This window comes from Oreochromis aureus, linkage group 11 (assembly GCF_013358895.1).
Source record: "Oreochromis aureus strain Israel breed Guangdong linkage group 11, ZZ_aureus, whole genome shotgun sequence".
In the NCBI taxonomy this organism is placed as follows: domain Eukaryota; kingdom Metazoa; phylum Chordata; class Actinopteri; order Cichliformes; family Cichlidae; genus Oreochromis; species Oreochromis aureus.
This window is the reverse complement of record NC_052952.1, coordinates 33032706-33052402: the sequence shown is the minus strand read 5'-3', so window position 1 is coordinate 33052402 and position 19697 is coordinate 33032706. Positions and strand designations below refer to the sequence as shown.

The 19697-nt window shown below is 40.1% G+C and overlaps 1 protein-coding gene across 1 annotated transcript; it reads left to right on the top strand.

The window, feature by feature from the left end:
- Positions 1 to 526: 526 nt before the first annotated feature.
- On the top strand, positions 527 to 6679 carry nr1d2a (nuclear receptor subfamily 1, group D, member 2a). The gene is made up of 8 exons (XM_031728437.2): positions 527 to 899; positions 3490 to 3726; positions 3813 to 3901; positions 4004 to 4148; positions 4249 to 4949; positions 5052 to 5237; positions 5720 to 5930; positions 6048 to 6679. The coding sequence occupies exons 1-8, from the start codon at positions 869 to 871 to the stop codon at positions 6245 to 6247; spliced, it is 1800 nt and encodes a 599-aa protein (XP_031584297.1). The 5' UTR covers positions 527 to 868; the 3' UTR covers positions 6248 to 6679.
- The last annotated feature ends 13018 nt before the right edge of the window (positions 6680 to 19697 follow it).

The window sequence follows — 19697 nt, the reverse complement described above, 5'->3', positions numbered from 1 at the left end:
ATATCACAGCTGGAATCATGCGAGGGACAGATGTTTACACTTACAGTTGTCTTATTTTGAATAAATCGTTAATTATTAGGGTTAGAACGCAACAGTTGCCACTTTTTTCCACAGCTTGTTTTGTTGGTTGCCATGGTGACGCGTGTCCACGGAATGGTCTAGAAAACACGCTGGCGACAGGAAGCAGATTCAAAGTCGTGGTGACTGACTAGAAAAACTCGACAGTTGGCGACTGTGCACAGAAACACGGGGCCGTGCGTGTCTGGCGGGCTGTGAGGGGAAGGAGAAGCGTTATTCAGTCGAACTTGAATAACTAAACGGTTCGCCTGCAGCCGCAGCGGGAACTGCGGAGCTTTTGGGGCTTCTCCCCTTCACGTTGTGCTTTGCAACGTGACCGCTGTTACCCAGTCCTCTGTTACGTCGACGGGCCGCTTGGCTCCGCCCCCACCAGTGTCCTGAAAGTGTGTCACTGGGTTAAAGTGGCTCGAGCAGCCCAGGCGGAGGGGCGTGGCTGACAAATGGTCACATGGGCGAGCCCACTATTGAGAACATTTAGTTCTCTCCACGAACCCGCAGTCACAAACACGGCGAAAAAAGAGGGGGGAGTTCCTCCCTATTCAGCTGCCTGTACTCGACCTGCTCTTTCTCAGACGCGCCTTCATGACTCACTGAGTTGGACCTGCAGAATTTTCCCGAAATAGAAGCTCGATGTGAGCTCGTGCACCGTCTTTGACTACTAGAGTTTAGTCCCAGTCGCTGATGTGTGAAGTGGCAGAATAAGTCCTGATAGACCGTGCGAGTTTAGTCAGATATCTGTTGGACTTTTACATTTTTTTTTTAAAAAAAATTCTTAATTAATTGATCGGAGATGCCTGAGGACATTGGGACAGCCAAGCCTGGTAAGTTTGTTTTTCTTTAATAGTTAAAATAATAGATATTTAAGCCTGTCACATCCATTGCATGCACTGTGCAGAGACGCTACTGCTGCAGTATTTTGTTTTTTTCTTAATTAACGGTGTCAACTGCGTTTAATACATTTATTACAAAAAAGTTTAATTATGTGGGCTTTTGACAGTTTGTGGATGGGCTTCCCATTAAAGTCATGCGTGACATTGACTTGTACTTGTGTGTACCTGTGTGTCATGCAGTTGTTTAGTGAATAATAAGGGATTTAAGGTGCTTTAAACAGCAGGACGTGAATGAATGGCGTCCTAGCGAGTGGACAGTATTTCAACGCAATAATCAAGACTTCACGTTTGAACACCATCATAGTTTTTCTATACACTTGTGTTACGTTAAATTGTCGCAGGTTTAAAGTGTGCTAATAGACGTATTTTCCCTGTATTACCGTGTTTTAAAACGGGGTTAGGAGTGCCAGTGAGGCGCTGCGGCGTTTACATTTGACACAACAACAGTGTTCCACTTCCCCGAGCCCTCTCACATGGACAGCGTAGCCTGGCCATGTGCCTCTGTGTATACGCTCCCAGGGAACACTGCTCTGATTGGTCGAGGGGTGTTCCCTTCTTGGGCGCACGCTTCGGCGCTGCTCTACTCCGATTGGTCGGGACGAAGCCCGTGACGTAGGGTGTTGCATAATCCACTCTGAATGCGGCTCTCCTGGCGCGAGGCTCTTCTGCGGGGTACACGTGAGCCGGAGAGAGACAGCAGCGAGCTGACCTAGATTTTTTTTTTTTTTTTCTGTCCGCTTGGCGTTTCGCTTTCATAGAAATTCATGACAAGTCCACGTGTGGGAGGGCCGTGAAAGAGAGCAGTCATGGCTCGGGTTAGGTAATCGTCTGCCGCGGCCTCTGGCACCAAGGGGCTTTTTAAAGAAAGGGTTAATGAAGAAAAACAGTTCAGCTTTCACGCAGATATTCCAGTAAACCCCGACTCTTCACACGTACATGTTATATTCATGGAAATTTCCCAAGTATGTTTGGCAGGGGCGTTTCCAGGAGTTTATAAACGGGGTGGCACTGGTGTGACCCAGAATGACTTAGCACAGACGGTGCTCTTTGAAAAGTAGCACAACACACGAGTTTATATATATTTAAATGTATTGAATATCTGTCACCAGTCATGCTCAGTACTATAACACACAGCTTCAAAATATATTTAAAAGGTACATGAAGTAAGAATTAGAAGTTACACAGAATTACAAAGAATTATACAATATCAGGTCTTAACTAGCGACTACTTTTATACTTTAAAACTTTTAAAGTTAGTGGCATAAAAAGGCCATGGGCTTCCAAACTGAAGGGTCTCAAGAGCTTTTACAGAAGACCCGCAGATGCACAGTTTTCTCAGTAAACCTTGTTTTTGAACTTCATCATACAAAGCATGTTTGGCATTTAACAACTACACCACCTTGCTTCCCATTCATTCACTTCAACACGTCAAACTGGAAAAGTTTGCCCTGAGGGAATTAACAGGTTATTTTAAATTTGAAGGACTTTCATGAACACGTAAAGCAGACACGTCTGTAGATCTGTTGTTATAAAAGCTGCGGGGCTAAAACACGGGGCCAGCCCGCTGAGATTTTCTTGCCGAACATGTCATTACATAACACATGGTGGATGTTTTCCCTTTGTGTTACTTGCCTCCTACACGTGTTGCCTTGCTCTGGTGCTTCACTGACCCCGTCTAGTCGTTAAGTCATTGGAGCACGCTCCCATAGCACAGAGACCCAGGCTTGTTATGTAACAGTGTTATCCAACCAGTAAGCACTGGAGGTGATAAAACAGGTCAATCACAGTGTTGAATAAGCCAACCAGGAACCGCACACGCTGGACTGCTGTGCTGTCTGGGTGTGTCAGAGGCACCTGTTTCTACTGTAGATGTTTGTGTTATTGTTTTATTCCCGTTACCGTTTCTGTTTCACAATAAGAGTTGGCACGATTGATGTTTTGTACCGTCAGGAAGACAAATATCTGGATATGCTGATACGGCTGCAATGCACCATAATTCTTGGTATCAGGTTTACATGGAAACAAGCTATCACACGTCCACAGATAGCGGTGTTTACCTTGTGTGTTTGCACTAGTTCACATTTTTGTTAGAACGAGGGTGGACCACCACCCCCCAAAGGCCATTCTGACAGACAACGTAAGCAAAAGTTGTAGGATACAGTGAAATTAATGCTGAAAGAAAAATCCACCTCAAATGCTGTATGAACATTTACATTAGCCAGTTCTTTTATAAGCATCTCTGCACAGGCCACCGATGAAATCCATTGTATTGGAATGAAGTTAAACAGCAGTACATTAAAGCTATTTTGCCTCGAGATTCTTAAGGATAATGTTGCTTCTTGTTGATTTTTCCAGGCCATATTTTGCCCATGTGTGTATTAGAACAACAGCAGTAAGTTGCGTCTGAATTTCTATGTTGAGAACGACTAAATTCATAGTTTTTGGATGGAGCAAGTATATAAGTAAATAGTCTTTCCCTGCTTTAAAGTGACCCTCTCGTCCTCTTTCTTTCTGTCTGCAGGAGGTGTCATTGCCTATATTTCCTCCAGGTCCGCCCCCAGCCCAGAGTCCTGTATGAGCAGCAGCTCCAGCAGCGGCTACCTGTCGACGTCACCAACTCCTTCCCGGCCCTCGCTGCCCAGCAGGGCCGTAGGCATGGTAGTGGATATTGCTCCACCGGGCAAGAACGGCAGCCCGCGTGGCCATGGCGGCGAAAAGGCCGGCCGTTCTTCTGCGTCTGCAAAGAGCAGCATCACAAGTAAGCACTAAAGCCTTCATTTTATGATCAGCACGCTTATTTATGTCTCGCATGTGGTGAACCCCTGCTCATCTTTTTCTTTAAAGAAATCAACGGCATGGTGCTGCTGTGCAAAGTGTGTGGGGATGTGGCGTCAGGCTTCCACTACGGCGTCCATGCTTGTGAAGGATGCAAGGTGAGACGCATCCCTAGAAGGATTCATTAAAAATTAAATTCGCATCCTCTTGTGCACATGGCTCATGCTCATCACTGGGGCAACTTGGGAATTTGTTTTTAGGGCTTCTTCAGGAGGAGCATCCAGCAGAACATCCAATATAAGAAGTGTCTAAAGATGGAGAACTGCACCATCATGAGGATAAACCGCAACCGCTGTCAGCAGTGTCGCTTTAAGAAGTGCCTGGCTGTTGGCATGTCTAGAGATGGTGAGAGTTAAGATTTATTTACATTCAGAAAGCAAAAAACACCCCATGATTTATGTTTACGCTAAAAGCGTAGTAAACTTAATGGCCTGTTCTCTCTCAGCTGTTAGATTTGGCCGGATCCCAAAAAGAGAAAAACAGAGGATGCTGCTGGAGATGCAGAACGCCATGAACAACATGATGAGCAACAACAGCCAGTTACACAGCATGCTCCAAGGACACCAGAGCCCCCCGCTGCCCATGGAGGCCATGACAAGTGACTCCAACTCCTTTCCATCCTCTTCCTCCTCTTCCTCTGCTTCCGATTCGCCGTCGTGTTCCAACCCGTCCTCCCCGCAGTGCCCTCAGGACTCCGAGTCAGTAGTTTCTATGGACACCACCTCAAGCTCATCCTGCTCATCGGACAGCGGTGAGGACGAGGCACTCGTCACACTGAACAGGCAGCACCAAGATGCCTTAGCGTTCACCCAGCAGAGATCACCAACGCAAGGTCAGACCTCACCTGCCATGGTCTCCGTGGAGACGGGATGTGAAAGCCGAATGGAGAAGCAGCAGGATAGGTGGAACTGCTGGAACAACAGCGTGGCGGTGAGAGATTATCAGAACTGTCCTTACAGTAGCGGCCAACAAGTCACCAACCCTGCCTACAGGGGGGAGAGGGAAGGTTACCAGCAGCAGTTCAACAGCACCCCTAGCTGTGAACAGTCAGAAGACAGCCAAAGACAACAGACAGCGCTCCACACACAATCTGCCTCAAATGGTTATAATGGACCAACCAGCTGTGTGAATAATAGGGCACACTTGGTGAGTGATTTCATTTTTCGGTCTTTGAAATTCTGAGTCCAATGAAAACAAAAGCTGGATTAATTTTCGTCACACTGACACCTTTCTTGTTTGGTTTTCCAGCTGTGCCCGATGAACACCTCACCTTACGTGGACCCCAGCAAGCCCAGCCAGGAGGTCTGGGAGGAGTTCTCCATGAGCTTCACACCAGCCGTGCGAGAAGTGGTCGAGTTTGCCAAAGGGATTCCGGGCTTCCGCGACCTTCCCGAGCACGATCAAGTCGGCCTGCTGAAGGCTGGAACCTTTGAGGTAAGAAGGCAAACAGGCTGAACACAAACAGTCGTGTTATTTTGTCCTCGCTTTGAAGTCAGACAGTGCAGGGTCGTTAATACCAGGAATACAGGAGCCACAGAGAGCAATCTGCCAGCTGTGTGCACAGGCAAATATTTGTTCTGATAACAGTTGGGATAGAAATGAAAGAGGCTTGTCGAATTTTTATTTCAACTGTGCACCAATAAATTCTTATCAGATTCTTCGAGGAGCTGAACCTCAATTACTTTAAAGAAAAAATTGTTACAGTGCAAAGTTGCAGATTCCTGGCCTTATACCAACTACAGTATGCAGTGAAATGACCCAGCTCTTAAGTATGATGCCAAAGGTTTAAAGTGGGATGAGACTATTAGGCATTTATTACATTATAAAGTAAGAAATACAGTTATTCGTATATTTCTGTTGGTTTGATCAAAGTCTTTGTCATGGTCTGAATAATTAATTCCTGTTTTTGCTTCCAGGTGCTGATGGTTCGATTTGCCTCTTTGTTCAACATCGCCGAGCAGACGGTGACCTTCCTGAGTGGCAAATGCTACAGCCTTGACACACTACGCTCATTGGGTGCCGGCGAGCTCCTTAACTCTATGTGCGAGTTCAGCGAGAAGTTGGCGGCGCTGCGGCTCAGTGCGGATGAAATGAGCCTCTTCACCGCTGTGGTGCTTGTCTCAGCTGGTGAGTAACATAGACTATACATATATGGACTACATTTTAACGGCACAACTAGCAGTATTATCACAACGGAAGGAGTTCTCCAGTAATAATGCCCTCTCTCTATTTGTTCCCGCTCAGACCGCTCAGGGATCCAGGACCTAAAATCAGTGGAGGCTCTGCAGGACAAACTTATCCGAGCACTGAGAAACCTGGTGATGCAGAACCACGGCGACGAGTCGGCCACCACATTCACCAAGCTGCTGCTCAAACTTCCTGAACTGCGCTCGCTCAACAATATGCACTCAGAGGAACTGCTCTCGTTCAAAGTGCACCCTTAAAAAGCTTCCTGAGCGGGTACTTGTGTACCTTCCACTTCCTCCACCTGGACCTGCCTCTTACCGCGCCCTCTCAGCCCCCCTTTCCCTGCAAACTGACCAACCCAGTTGTGTGTTTGTTTCTAGAATGTATGAAACTTTTTTTTTTTATTCTATTTTTGTTGAAAAGAGAACAATTAAAAATGTACTGTATTTATAGAAGACGTAGCTTACGCTTGTTGCACACAAACACACGCAAGTGCTCGTGTGTCAGAGGTTTATAGTTTTGCAGTTGGATGCAGTTTTCTATTTTTAAAAGCAAGAAGAGTATTTAACTGGCTTAAAGAGAATATAGAATAGAAACTAATTAGTCCATGATATTGATTTTTTTTTTTTTTTTTTTTTTTTTTTTAAACATTTGTTTCCTCCAAAAGCCATTTAATTCCAAAGTGTATTCTAATGAGCGGGTGAATGTGAGAGAAATAGAAAATAGAAAATATATATATATATATATATATATATATATATATATATATATATATATATATATATATATATATATATATATATATATATATACATACATACATACATACATACATACATACACACATCTATATATGTATAGGTAGATATATATAGATATATACTGTACCTTACACACATGTTTTGACTGCTACATGTTTGTTGAGGAAAACAAGCTATCAGAAAATATATTGAAAATTGTGTGAAGATTGCTGCTAATGCATGGCTGTGTTAATGCAAAACTACTATTATTTGCTCCCCCTCCTCAGAAAGCATCTGTTCAGTTAATTGACTCGCTAAATCTACAGTTATACGCTTTGTGTTTAATTTGGTTTTCATACTCATGTCCATGCCAACTGCTGGTTCACCTTCCAGTGATTTCTGGGTGAAGTCAATAAGGCTATTTGAAGCAAAAACACTACATTTGCACTTTTGGGAGAAAAAAATTTATATATAAATATATATATATATATAATAACACATGTTGACGCTTTCAACACAAATGTTTTTGCCTTTTTGGTTCTTTTTTTTTTTTCTTCTTTTCTTAAAAAAAAAAAAAAGAACCAAACTGTTTTCAGCCCAGCACTGAATTTGAATTTGTTTTTGTCAGCCATTTTGTTAAAATGTTTCTTCTACTGGCAGCACTGCCACCTGTAAATAAATATAAATATATAAATATCTGATGAATATAGAATATAAATATGATATCGTATAAATAAAATGGAAGAATGGAAGAATAATTTGTGTGTGTAGTGTTTTTTTTAATTTAAATTGTTTTTATACTGTACATGTCCAGAAACTTTGGGGATGTAATGGTTGTTATTTACCACTAGATGGAGCAATCTGCACATGGTGTCTTGATTTAAATATGAAACCATCACTCTTGAAAAACAATTTATTATTTATCCTAAAAGGAACTGCTGCCAAAGTGCCTCAGGTGGGAATGGAGAGACAGTAATTAAGCAATGAGGAAATATTGTAGACCTCACCCCTGACTGGAAAAGTGGCCTGAAGGGCTGCTTCAGAACTCAGAAGCACTAGACTCATAAAGGTAAGTGTCCATAAAGTAGCAGGGAATGTTGCCAAGAAAAAAATCACATTGTAATTTTTTAGTTAAACCCCACATCAAGTCAGATAGCCTAAACTTCACATTAGAGCTACAAGGGGCAAACCACTACATCAATAGACATCCAGTACTGTGTAAAAGTCTTGAGTCACTCCTCTTCTTCATGCTTTGCTTCCAATAAGACAGACTTTCCTGTCATTTTTAAAAGTGGTCGTGAGCAATAGTTCTTGAGGATTTTTAAAGGTTTTACAATGTGTGTCTTTGGACACTATTTTCAGAGAAATGAATTGTTTGTTGAACCACTTAACCCTTGAATCATAAAAAAGGCCTCTAACTCAAGGAATGGACCAGTGTTGTACACAGAACAAGCAACTTAAGAAAGGACTTTGAAAACTTTGACATTTTTCTTTCTCTTAAAAAGCACAGCAAGTAATTTTTTGAGATCATTTAATAGAAAAAAATCTTATACTCATAAATATACATTGATTAGTGTGTACTTACGTCTTCCAACAAACCGATGCATTCTCATAAATGTAGAAATAATCCATTTAAAATAAAAAAGGGGGTGCAGGTTTGAGGAAGCCACCGCGTTGCTCTGCCATCTTGAATACAGTTACATACATTTTTCTTGGCAGACTTTGGGCATTGTATACACACCACAGGCTACCCGAGTATTGGTGCTGACCATGTCCATCCCTTTATGACTGTGTTTTACCCAGCTTCTCTTTGAGATGCATTAACCTGCTGGTAGCAGCAAAGCTTCAGATCATTTCTAATAGATTTTGTTAACATGACAATAAGTTCACTGTGCTCAAATAGAACATAGATACACATTCATACAAATAATTTATTTCTAACGTCGGGACAGCTGACAATTGAGCCAGCTAAACAATAACAACAGCTGGTTCTAAGTTAACACTATTCCAATGTTAATATTAGACTCAAGTGACTCAAAAAAAGGAAAAAATACAGTTTGATTCTATTCTCATATCGTATGAGCAGAGAGCCTTAAAACTCTACAGCAGAGAAGCAATATCTGAAAGTCATGTTCTTAAGAAATAGAAAAACAGTCCAGCAAAGAACTGACACAGAACCTGAAAGATGCATCTGGCCCTTAAATCGATCTACAGTACACTGAATCCTCATGAGAAATGGAGTCTGTGGAAGTGTGGCTGTCAAGAACTCATGTTTTGAGAGGCAGTTTTTCATAATTTTGTTGGATAACACACAGTGAAGATTAGACAGGAAAGCATGGAATCAGGGATGACACACAGCAAAGGGCCTTGGGTCAGACGCAAATCCAGGCTGCCACATTTAGCCTTGCGGCATCTGATCACCTGATCAACCTAGTGAGATATAATTGCACCCAAGAAGCCATTCTTAAAGAAGGGAAAGACAGTGGAGACTCTGTCATGGCCTGGGCTTCATTTCAGCCTGTGGCTTCTAATGAATGCTGAAAAGTACAGTCAGATTTTGATCCACCAGGGAAAAACATCTATAAAGCACCAGATTGGCAGCAACTTCATTTTTCAGCATGACAATGATCCAAAACACAATGTCAAAAGAATACCTGGATAGAAAACAATCACCATGGATCACCATTAGTCACAGACTAGCCTCCCCAGAGCCTGGACCTCAACATTATTACAGCAGTGTGGGGAGATCTTAATGGAGAAAAGAACTAAAGACATCCAACATCCAAAGAAAAGCTTTGAATGTCCCTCAAGAAGCCTGGAGAACTATTCCTGAAGACTACTTAAAGAAAACTAGCAAAGAGAGTTCAGGCTGTGTTGTAGAGTAAAGGCAGACATGCCAAATTTGGACTTTTAAGCTCAAATGGTTTCAAATCCGCAACTTAAAGTTTTAAAAATAAATATGCTTCAACACAAAGTACAATACTTTCATTCAAAATACAGTTAAATAGAAGCAGAAAGCAGCATGACAGAAATATACATGAGGTGCAATCAATCTGTACTTTAGCAAAGTAACTAAATTCACAGGTATATTGCACCACTGTCCCTAAGCATGCTTTGGTGTATTTAAATTTAGAACTATTAATATTAACTGTACTCTAAACCAGTGGAGGGAGCTGTCTTGCTTTGGGGGTAAGTGTCCTGGTGCATGAAGCATTGGACAATTCATAATTCAACATCTCTTTAACATCTCAATGGAATTTCTGATGCTTAATGAGAAATATACAACATTTAGCAAAGAGTTTTTATTTACCTGTGCAAGATATTGTTTGTTGCAGTTGAAATGTAACAGGGCACGCATGGGTGGAGCACTCAGGGTGTTCAGGAAAATGTGTCCCCAGGGGTCAGCAATTAAAGGTTCCGGATTGGACCAAAGAAGAGACAGAGTCCGGCAGTTGCATGTGGGTTTTTAGGTATAATTTAAAGATTAAATTTATTGTATCATTGTGTTGTTTATTATAAGGTGTTTGTGTAGACATTCACAATATTTTAATAGAGTTTTTATATGTAATGAGATAACTTTCTAATCACTCAGTGTGTCAGGGGCAGACAGTTTGATCATGCAGCTGATTATCCTAAACTGTAAAAATCTGACACAAACGCAGGGCTGCATGAGGACGTTTACCAGGATTTTTCTTATTGCTACATTCAACCACTGACATTTCGTGGTGCAAACATTTGAATGAATCATTACTGGAGGTTTGAAGCTTGCGATTTACCAGAATGTTTTCTCAGTGCTCAGGTTCAATAAAATTTACCTGCATAATGACCTGGATCACAAACAATTAAATGCCTACCATTTTTAACAATGAGGAAAACTCAATGTAAGCACATATGTTTACAAGGAAACTCCAGCTTTAGTGTATCTATTACAATAATTGCGCAACACCTAAATTTTTCAGAAAGAAATCCGCTTGAGAGAGCTTAGATATATGGTGATTTTATGTAGAAGCTATTTTGCATGTTTTTCTTTTCTCTTATTTCTGAGCTGGCCTTGTGCAACCCTTTGGACTTGAATGAAACCTTAAGGGAGTTTTGAATGAAAACACAGAAAGAAGCTCAGCCAAACAAACAAACAATTAAAAAACAAGTTAAGCAAAAACAAACAAGCTCCACATTCATTTTTACTCATTTTATTAATGATGTTTTGTCCTCAGGCTCATTCATTGATATGCATTTATTCAAAAATGAAAATTGGAAGTGAAAGATTTTATGTGTTCATTCATAACTTTTCCTGCAGTGAGGTATTTGGTAAATTCTAGTTCATCAAGTAAGAATTCAGTGTCCTTTTCCAAAGTCCTGCTCCACGTTGAACTTTTAACAGAGGTGATAACTGACTGATAAGACCACAACACTGCAGCATTTGCAGAATTTTTCTTACTGTGAAATATTACTGAGCTTCAGTCTGTTTTCATTGGTTACAGTTCGTTCAGTTCTTTAGTTCAGTGTGGAGAAAGTGGCATACACTCATAACCGACCTAAAACACTCCCCCAAATCTATGCTTAAACTGTGTGTAGAAAACCTGGGATTCATTAATATGTTCCTACATGAATTCAGTCGTACAAATTCAGAATTGCTTCGGATCATTAATCCAGCACAAAATAAAAATATGAATCAACTGATGAGCTGCTTATCTCATACTGACAGGATTCTATTTATTACTATTTTTCTTTATTACAACTTTAATTAAGAGATTTGTGGTTTTCTTTTATATACCCTGCATGCAACAACATGATGTACACACATATGGCAAAGTATCTGTATAAGCTTTTTGTCTTTTTTTGTCATGATGTTGTTGTTTCAATGCAGCAGACCCACGAACTAAAACATTCATTTATGATCCAAAATGTTTTACTCATATTTAGAAAAATATCAATACAGTAGGACCCAGGAGTCTCTTATTTGAGTAACTTTTGGGGCGATCGTGGCTCAAGAGTTGGCAGTTGGTTTTGTAATCGGAAGGTTGCCCGTTCGAGGCCCCGGCTCTGACAGTCTCGGTCATTGTGTCCTTGGGCAAGACACTTCACCCGTTGCCTACTGGTGGTGGTCAGAGGGCCCGGTGGTGCCAGTGTCCGGCAGCCTCGCTTCTGTCAGTGCGCCCCAGGGCAGCTGTGCCTGCAATGCAGCTTGGCATCACCAGTGTGTGAATGGGTGGGTGACTGAATGTAGTGTAAAGCGCTTTGGGGTCCTTAGGGACTGAGTAAAGCGCTATACAAATACAGGCCATTTACCATTTATTTTTAAAAGACTTCAGTAACTTTCAAGAGCTATTCATGCTAATGAGGATTAATCCTCAGATCTTTACCTTTACTGTTTCACAAAGGGTTAAAAAGGGAATGTCCACAATTTAGAATTTATTGTAGGATATTTTAATAAAGAACTTTAGCAGGAGCAGAGCAAAAGCAGTACAAACTGATTTTAATCACAAAATAATAATCAAATCACCTGAAACTATACTTATCTAATCTAACCTACTCTGAGCTCATGCTGACCTTGTTGCCATCTTTTGAGAGAGGGCTTGAGAAGAGAATGAGCACATCTTTGGTCAACAATGCTCCTATCTCTTCCATGTTGGTAACCAACCCCAGGCCCTGTCATGGCCTGGGCTTCATTTCAGGCTGTGGCTTCTAATGAATGCAGAAAAGTACAGCCAGACTTTGATCCACAAGAGGAAAACCTCTATAAAGCACCAGATTGACAGCAACGTCATTTTTCAGCATGACAATGATCCAAATCACAATGCCAAAAGAATACCTGGATAGAAAACACTCACCATGGATCACCATTAGTCACAGACTAACCTCCCCAGCATTATTAAAGCAGTGTGGGGTGATCTTAATGGAGAAAAGAACTAAAGACATCCATCATCCAAAGAAAAGCTTTGAATGTCCTTCAAGAAGCCTGGAGAACTATTCCTGAAGACTACTTAAAGAAAACTCAAGAAAACTAGCAAAGAGAGTTCAGGCTGTGTTGAAGAGTAAAGGCAGACATGCCAAATTTTGACTTTTAAGCAACTTAATAAACACGTTTGAACATAAAGTATCCTGATACAAATATAAATAAATAAATAAACTTTATTTATGCTGCAAAATAATTTGAATTTCAATCAAGACTTTGACACAAATGCAGGGCTGCATGAGGACGTTTACCAGGATTTTTCTTATTACTACATTCAACCACTGACATTTCGTGGTCCGAACATTTGAATGAATCATTAATGGAGGTTTGAATGCAAATCAGCACAAGCTTGCGACTTACCAGAATGTTTTCTCAGTGCTCAGGTTCAATAAAATTTACCTGCGTAATGACCTGGATCACAAACAATTTAATGCCTACCATGTTTCAACAATGAGGAAAACTCAATGTAAGCACATATGTTTACAAGGAAACTCCAGCTTTAATCTATACATTACAGTAAATGCACAACATCAAAACTCTTCAAAGCGAGAGAAATCTGTTCAAGAAATTTATGATTTATGGTGATTTTATGTAGAAACTCATTTGCATGTTGTGTTTTTCTTACATCTGAGCTGGCCTTGTGCAACCCTTTGGATTTGAATGAAACCTTAAGGGAGCTTTGAATGCAAACACACATAGAAAAATTTCAACCAAGCAAACAAACAATTAAAAAACAAGATAAAAAAACCCCTCTACACTAATTTTCACTTATTTTAATAATGATGTTTTGTCCTCAGGCTCATTGATTGATATATTTATTCAAAAGTAAAAATTTCCATCACAATTTTGTATCATCTTATAAATAAAAGTCACACACTGAAGAGCAGAGACTGCTGTTTGTGTTCGGTAAGAAATCTGGTAAGTTGTTAACTCATAAATACTGACTTAAATTTAAAAAGAAATTTTTTATTTTTTTTTGTTTCGTTCTGTCGTAGCAATGCAGAGTGACATGTTGAAAAGTTCAACATAACATACAGTAGCTGTCTTTTTTTCTCTTCTTCAATGTTCACAATTCATAAATGAAAAAATGAGCTAGACCTGCTTGAAACCGCAAGACAAAAAAAGTCAAATCTTTTTTGGAATGTTAAACACTCGTTAGAATTACTTTGCTATTCAGGTTTTATTCATGCATATTACTTCATTTAATGTTTTTTAAAGTAGCTATGATTTAAAAAAATGTAGAATGTTTTTTAAAGCTTCCAAAACATCATTATTTCTTCTCAATCATATCTCATGTTGGATCTTTTTTGACTCCACAGTTAATCAAAGTTAACATGGACATGTTTGTGGTCCTTCTGCTTTCAGGTAAGATTTTCAAAAAAAAAAATCAAAAATTGATTTTTAGGTAAGATTTTATTTGTTCATTCATAACTATTCCAGCAGTGAGGTATTTGGTAAATTCTAGTTCAGTAAATAATAATTCAGTGTTCTTTTACAAATATGAGTTGCTTTGCTCCACCTTGAACTTTTAGGGAGGTGGTGACTGACCCATATGACCACAACACTGCAAAAATGTTCCTTAATTGATATTTGAGGACACCGCCAAATGATTTAATAGACAAAGCATAATCAGTAATGTGAGGATTATTGTACATTTCTACTTATATTTTAGAGTACGAATTGACTGAATAGTTCCTTATTTTACTAAATAAATATTTTCAAAATAAATAAATACATTTGACAAATTAATTCAAATCAATATTACTGTGAAATATTACTGAGATTTAGTTTGCTTTCAAAGGTTACAGTTAGTTCAGTTATTTAGTTCAGTGTGGAGAAACTCACTGATGAAAGTGGCATACACTATTAAGCGACCTAAAACACGCCCCACATATATGCTTAAACTGTCTGTAGGAAATCTAGTATTGATTAATATGTTCTATGTGAATTCAGCTGTACAAACTTAAAATTGCTTTCAAGGGCATATGCACAAATGATGAAGGTCTTATAAACTGTAAACACACATTAAAACTCATTATCATTATTACTGCTGTTGTTATTACCACAAAAACAAAAAAGTGAATCAAAATAAGGAATCAAATTAAAGTAAAAAACAACATACTGATAGAAAAGGTTTCTGGATGAAGCTTTAGCTTAAGTTATTCCTAATATATCTACCTACTCAAGTTTAAAATGTGATATAGCTCAGTTTTTTTTTTGCATACTTTATTAATCCCCACGAAGGATACACCCAAGAAAAGCCACCAATCCAGCACCCGAGGAGCAGTGTGTAGGGACGGTACCTTGCTCAGGGGTACCCCAGGGTAGTCGTTCGGTGGATTTGAACCCACAACCTTTTGATCATAGGGCAAACTTGGGTTTGGAAAACTTGGGTCCACTTGCTACATTTGCCAAACCGTCTATCAGGAGCCTTGGTGTTAGTATTGACTCAGCTCTGACTTTGGATGCCCATGTAAAATCTCTGGTTCGCTCCTGTTTTTATCACTTGAGAAACATCGCTAAGCTGAGTCCCATTGTATCGCGCTCCGAATTAGAAATTGTCATTCATGCATTTGTTTCATCTCGTCTGGACTATTGTAATTCTTTGTTTACTTGTTTATGTAAAGCCTCTTTGGAGCATCTGCAAGTTGTTCAGAATGCTGCTGCAAAGCTTCTGACCAAGTCCTCCAAGTTTTCCCATGTCACACCCCTGCTGATTCAGCTGCACTGGCTCCCTGTTAAATTCAGAATCCAGTTTAAGGTTTTGACCTTGACTTTCAGGGCTCTGCATGGACAAGCACCAACATATATAAGTGAACTTTTACATCCATACATTCCCAGTAGGTCCCTGAGGTCATGTGACCAGGGCTTGCTTGCTGTCCAACACACGAGGCTGAAAACAAAAGGCGACAAAGCTTTTGTAACTGTGGCCCCCAGATTGTGGAACTCTCTCCCTTTGAGCCTGAGATCTGTGGACTCAGTGGTCGCTTTTAAAAAACAGCTAAAAACTCATCTTTTTAAACTTGCTTTTGGTTGATTTTTATTTTTAGGTTTTAGCTTCTGTGAAGCACTTTGTGATTTTTATCTTGAAAGGTGCTATATAAATAAAGTTTTACTTACTTAAACGCTCGACCAACTGAGGTGTGACTACTTTCTTAAAAATAGTCATCATTACTCCTTTCTAAATATTTTTTGCTGGAACAGTGTACACAAACACAAAACCCATGTAGGGCCCTAAAGGGCAAAACTGCTGTGTGTGTACACCCACTTGAAGCCTACGTGGGATAAATGTGGGTTGGCCCTGCTCTCACAGCCCCACGGAGTTTCCCATTTTGGAGATACTGGCTCAGAGTGCATCTACACATGATGAGAGCCTTATTGGCTTTCCTTAAGTTGAGCTGTAATGTTAGTGATCTACATGCTTCTTTTGGTTGGCAGTTGTAGGTTATGATGGAATTTGTCTCATTTAATCTTTTGAGGTCTAAGTTGTCATTGGTAAGGACCCCAACACTAACCCGAGACAATCAGAATATCTCATTTTTGTTTTCATCAAATTGTTTTGGCCATCAGGAAATAAATAAAATGATCATCCTAACTGACACACATGAAAAGCTATTTGTCTGTTGTCACCTTCTCCAACATATAATTTAATTTCCACCAAAACACTCACACATCAGGCTGCATAATTATGCTTTTTAGGATTTTTCTTATTGTTACATTTCAGTTATCATATTTGATTCAATTCAATTCAATTCAATTTTAATTATATAGCGCCAAATCACAACAAAAGTCACCTCAAGGCGTTTTATATTGTACAGTAGATACAGAGAAAAACCCAACAATCATATGACCCCCTATGAGCAAGCACTTTGGCGACAGTGGGAAGGAAAAACTCCCTTTTAACAGGAAGAAACCTCCAGCAGAACCAGGCTCAGGGAGGGGCGGGGCCATCTGCTGCGACCGGTTGGGGTGAGAGAAGGAAAACAGGATAAAGACATGCTGTGGAAGAGAGACAGAGATTCAAGATTCAAACTGTTTATTGTCATGTGTACAGAAGAAATATCATTTCTCTGTGCAATAAAATTCTTCCTTTGCTGTCCATACACAAATGCCAAGTTAGGTAAGGGTTAAAGCAGTGGTTCCCAAAGTGGGGGACGCAGAGCCATTGCAGGGGGGGAGGCGCGGTATGAATAAAAAAAAAGAACGCTTGGACACTGCTAGCATAATGGACAGGTTTTTGACGGGGTTCCCACACAAATGCAAAGCAGAAGATGAAGCATCGCCAAATATGTTTCCAAACCAACTTCCTTCCAAGCCAAATACTAGAAAATATGATGAAGCATATCTTGCCGTTGGCTTCACCTGCACAAGTGCCGAGGTAGGTCTCCACGACAGAATTAGTTTCCCCTGCGTCGGGAGCACGCGCTGGGCTGTCCAAATCACGGACAAACAGTATCCCACATTCTTGATTTGTAGTTCACAAACACTTCTTGCAATCACTAACTACTCCTGACATTTTGGAGATGTTAGCTCTTTATGCAGTAAAGTTACAGTGGGATACAAATAACATCAGGCTGATCCTGCCACAATTTGTTCCCCCTGTCCAAATCACAGACAAACAGTATCCCACAGTTATTTATGTTTATGCATTTTGCACAGAGAGGCATTTTTTGAAAAATGTATTGATAGCAATGTTGAATATTATTACACAGGAAAAAAAACACTACACGTAAAATAGTCACACTATGATGCCTCTGTCTTTCTAAATAGAGAGACAGTTACTATGTGTGTATATGTAAGCGTGTAAAAACTGCACATAGTCAGATTAACAGTAACAGTAAAACAAAGGGGGGCCTAGCAAAAAAAAGTTTGGGAAACACTGGGCTAAAGGAACAAGATAAATAAGGATAAAAATAAGGATAAAAAAAATAATGAAAGATAAATAAAAAGTACAAAAATAAGTAAGTGAAGACAAGTGAGGTATGCAGATGTTGATGTAGATGGATGTATAAAGGAGCTTAATGTGCAAAATGAACTTAGTGTGCAAAGTGTCCCGATGTGCAAATTGCAGTTGAGGTAGGTCAGCTGTTCAGTCTGATAGTATTCAATTCAATTCAATTCAATTCAATTTTATTTATATAGCGCCAAATCACAACAAAAGTCGCCTCAAGGCGCTTTATATTGTACAATAGATCGCACAATAATAAATACAGAAAACCCCAACAATCATATGACCCCTATGAGCAAGCACTTTGGCGACAGTGGGAAGGAAAAACTCCCTTTAACAGGAAGAAACCTCCGGCAGAACCAGGCTCAGGGAGGGGCGGCCATCTGCTGCGACCGGTTGGGGTGAAGAAGGAAAACAGGATGAAAGACATGCTGTGGAAGAGAGACAGAAATTAATAACAGATATGATTCGATGCAGAGAGGTCTATTAACACATAGTGAGTGGCTGGAAAGGAAAAACTCAATGCATCATGGGAATCCCCGGCAGCCTACGTCTATTGCAGCATAACTAAGGGAGGATTCAGGGTCACCTGGTCCAGCCCTAACTATATGCTTTAGCAAAAGGAAAGTTTTAAGCTTAATCTTGAAAGTAGAGATAGTGTCTGTCTCCCGAATCCAAACTGGAAGCTGGTTCCACAGAAGAGGGGCCTGAAAACTGAAGGCTCTCCTCCCATTCTACTTTTAAATACTCTAGGAACAACAAGTAGGCCTGCAGAGCGAGAGCGAAGTGCTCTAATAGGGTGATATGGTACTACAAGGTCATTAAGATAAGATGGGGCCTGATTATTTAAGACCTTGTATGTGAGGAGCAGGATTTTGAATTCAATTCTGGATTTAACAGGAAGCCAATGAAGGAAGCCAAAACAGGAGAAATATGTCTCTCTTTCTAGTCCCTGTCAGGACTCTTGCTGCAGCATTTTGGATTAGCTGAAGACTTTTCAGGGAGTTTTAGGACATCCTGATAATAAAGAATTACAGTAGTCCAGCCTGGAAGTAATGAAGGCATGAACTAGTTTTTCAGCATCACTCTGAGACAGGATATTTCTAATTTTAGAGATGTTGCACAAATGGAAGAAAGCAGTCTTACATATTTGTTTAATATGTGCGTTAAAGGACATGTCCTGGTCAAAAATGACTCCAAGGTTCCTCACAGTGTTACTGGAGGCCAAGGTAATGCCATCCAGAGTAAGAATCTGCTTAGATACCATATTTCTAAGATTTTCAGGGCCGAGTACAATAACCTCAGTTTTATCTGAATTAAGAAGCAGAAAGTTAGCGGCCATCCAGGTCTTTATGTCTTTAAGACATTCCTGCAGTTTAACTAATTGGTGTGTGTTACCTGGCTTCATGGATAGATAGAGCTGCGTGTCATCTGCATAGCAGTGAAAATTTATGCTATGTCTTCTAATGATGCTGCCTAAGGGAAGCATGTATAATGTATCTATTAGATAGATATGATACAAACCACTGCAGCGCAGTACCTGTAATACCTACAGCATGTTCTAATCGCTCTAATAGGATATTATGATCAACAGTATCAAACGCTGCACTGAGGTCTAGCAGGACAAGCACAGAGATGAGTCCACTGTCAGAGGCCATAAGAAGATCATTTGTAACCTTCACTAAAGCTGTTTCTGTGCTGTGATGAGCTCTGAAACCTGACTGAAACTCTTCAAATAAGCCATTCCTCTGCAGATGATCTGTTAGCTGTTTGACAACTACTCTTTCAAGGATGTTTGATATGAAAGGAAGGTTGGAGATTGGCCTATAATTAGCTAAGACAGTTGGGTCTAGAGATGGCTTTTTGAGTAAAGGTTTAACTACAGCCACCTTGAAGGCCTGTGGTACATAGCCGATTATTAGAGATAGGTTGATCATACTTAAGATCGAAGAATTAATTAATGGCAGGACTTCTTTGAGCAGTTTTGTAGGAATGGGGTCTAAAAGACACGTTGATGGTTTGGAGGAATTAATTATTGAAGTTAACTCAGAAAGATCAATTGG

Excerpts from the sequence above, each read along its gene's own strand:
- nr1d2a (XM_031728437.2), top strand. The coding sequence starts at position 869 with ATGCCTGAGGACATTGGGACAGCCAAGCCTG. Across the intron at positions 5,238-5,719 it reads TGAAGGCTGGAACCTTTGAG|GTGCTGATGGTTCGATTTGC; the intron begins GTAAGAAGGCAA and ends TTTTGCTTCCAG. Across the intron at positions 5,931-6,047 it reads TGTGGTGCTTGTCTCAGCTG|ACCGCTCAGGGATCCAGGAC; the intron begins GTGAGTAACATA and ends GTTCCCGCTCAG.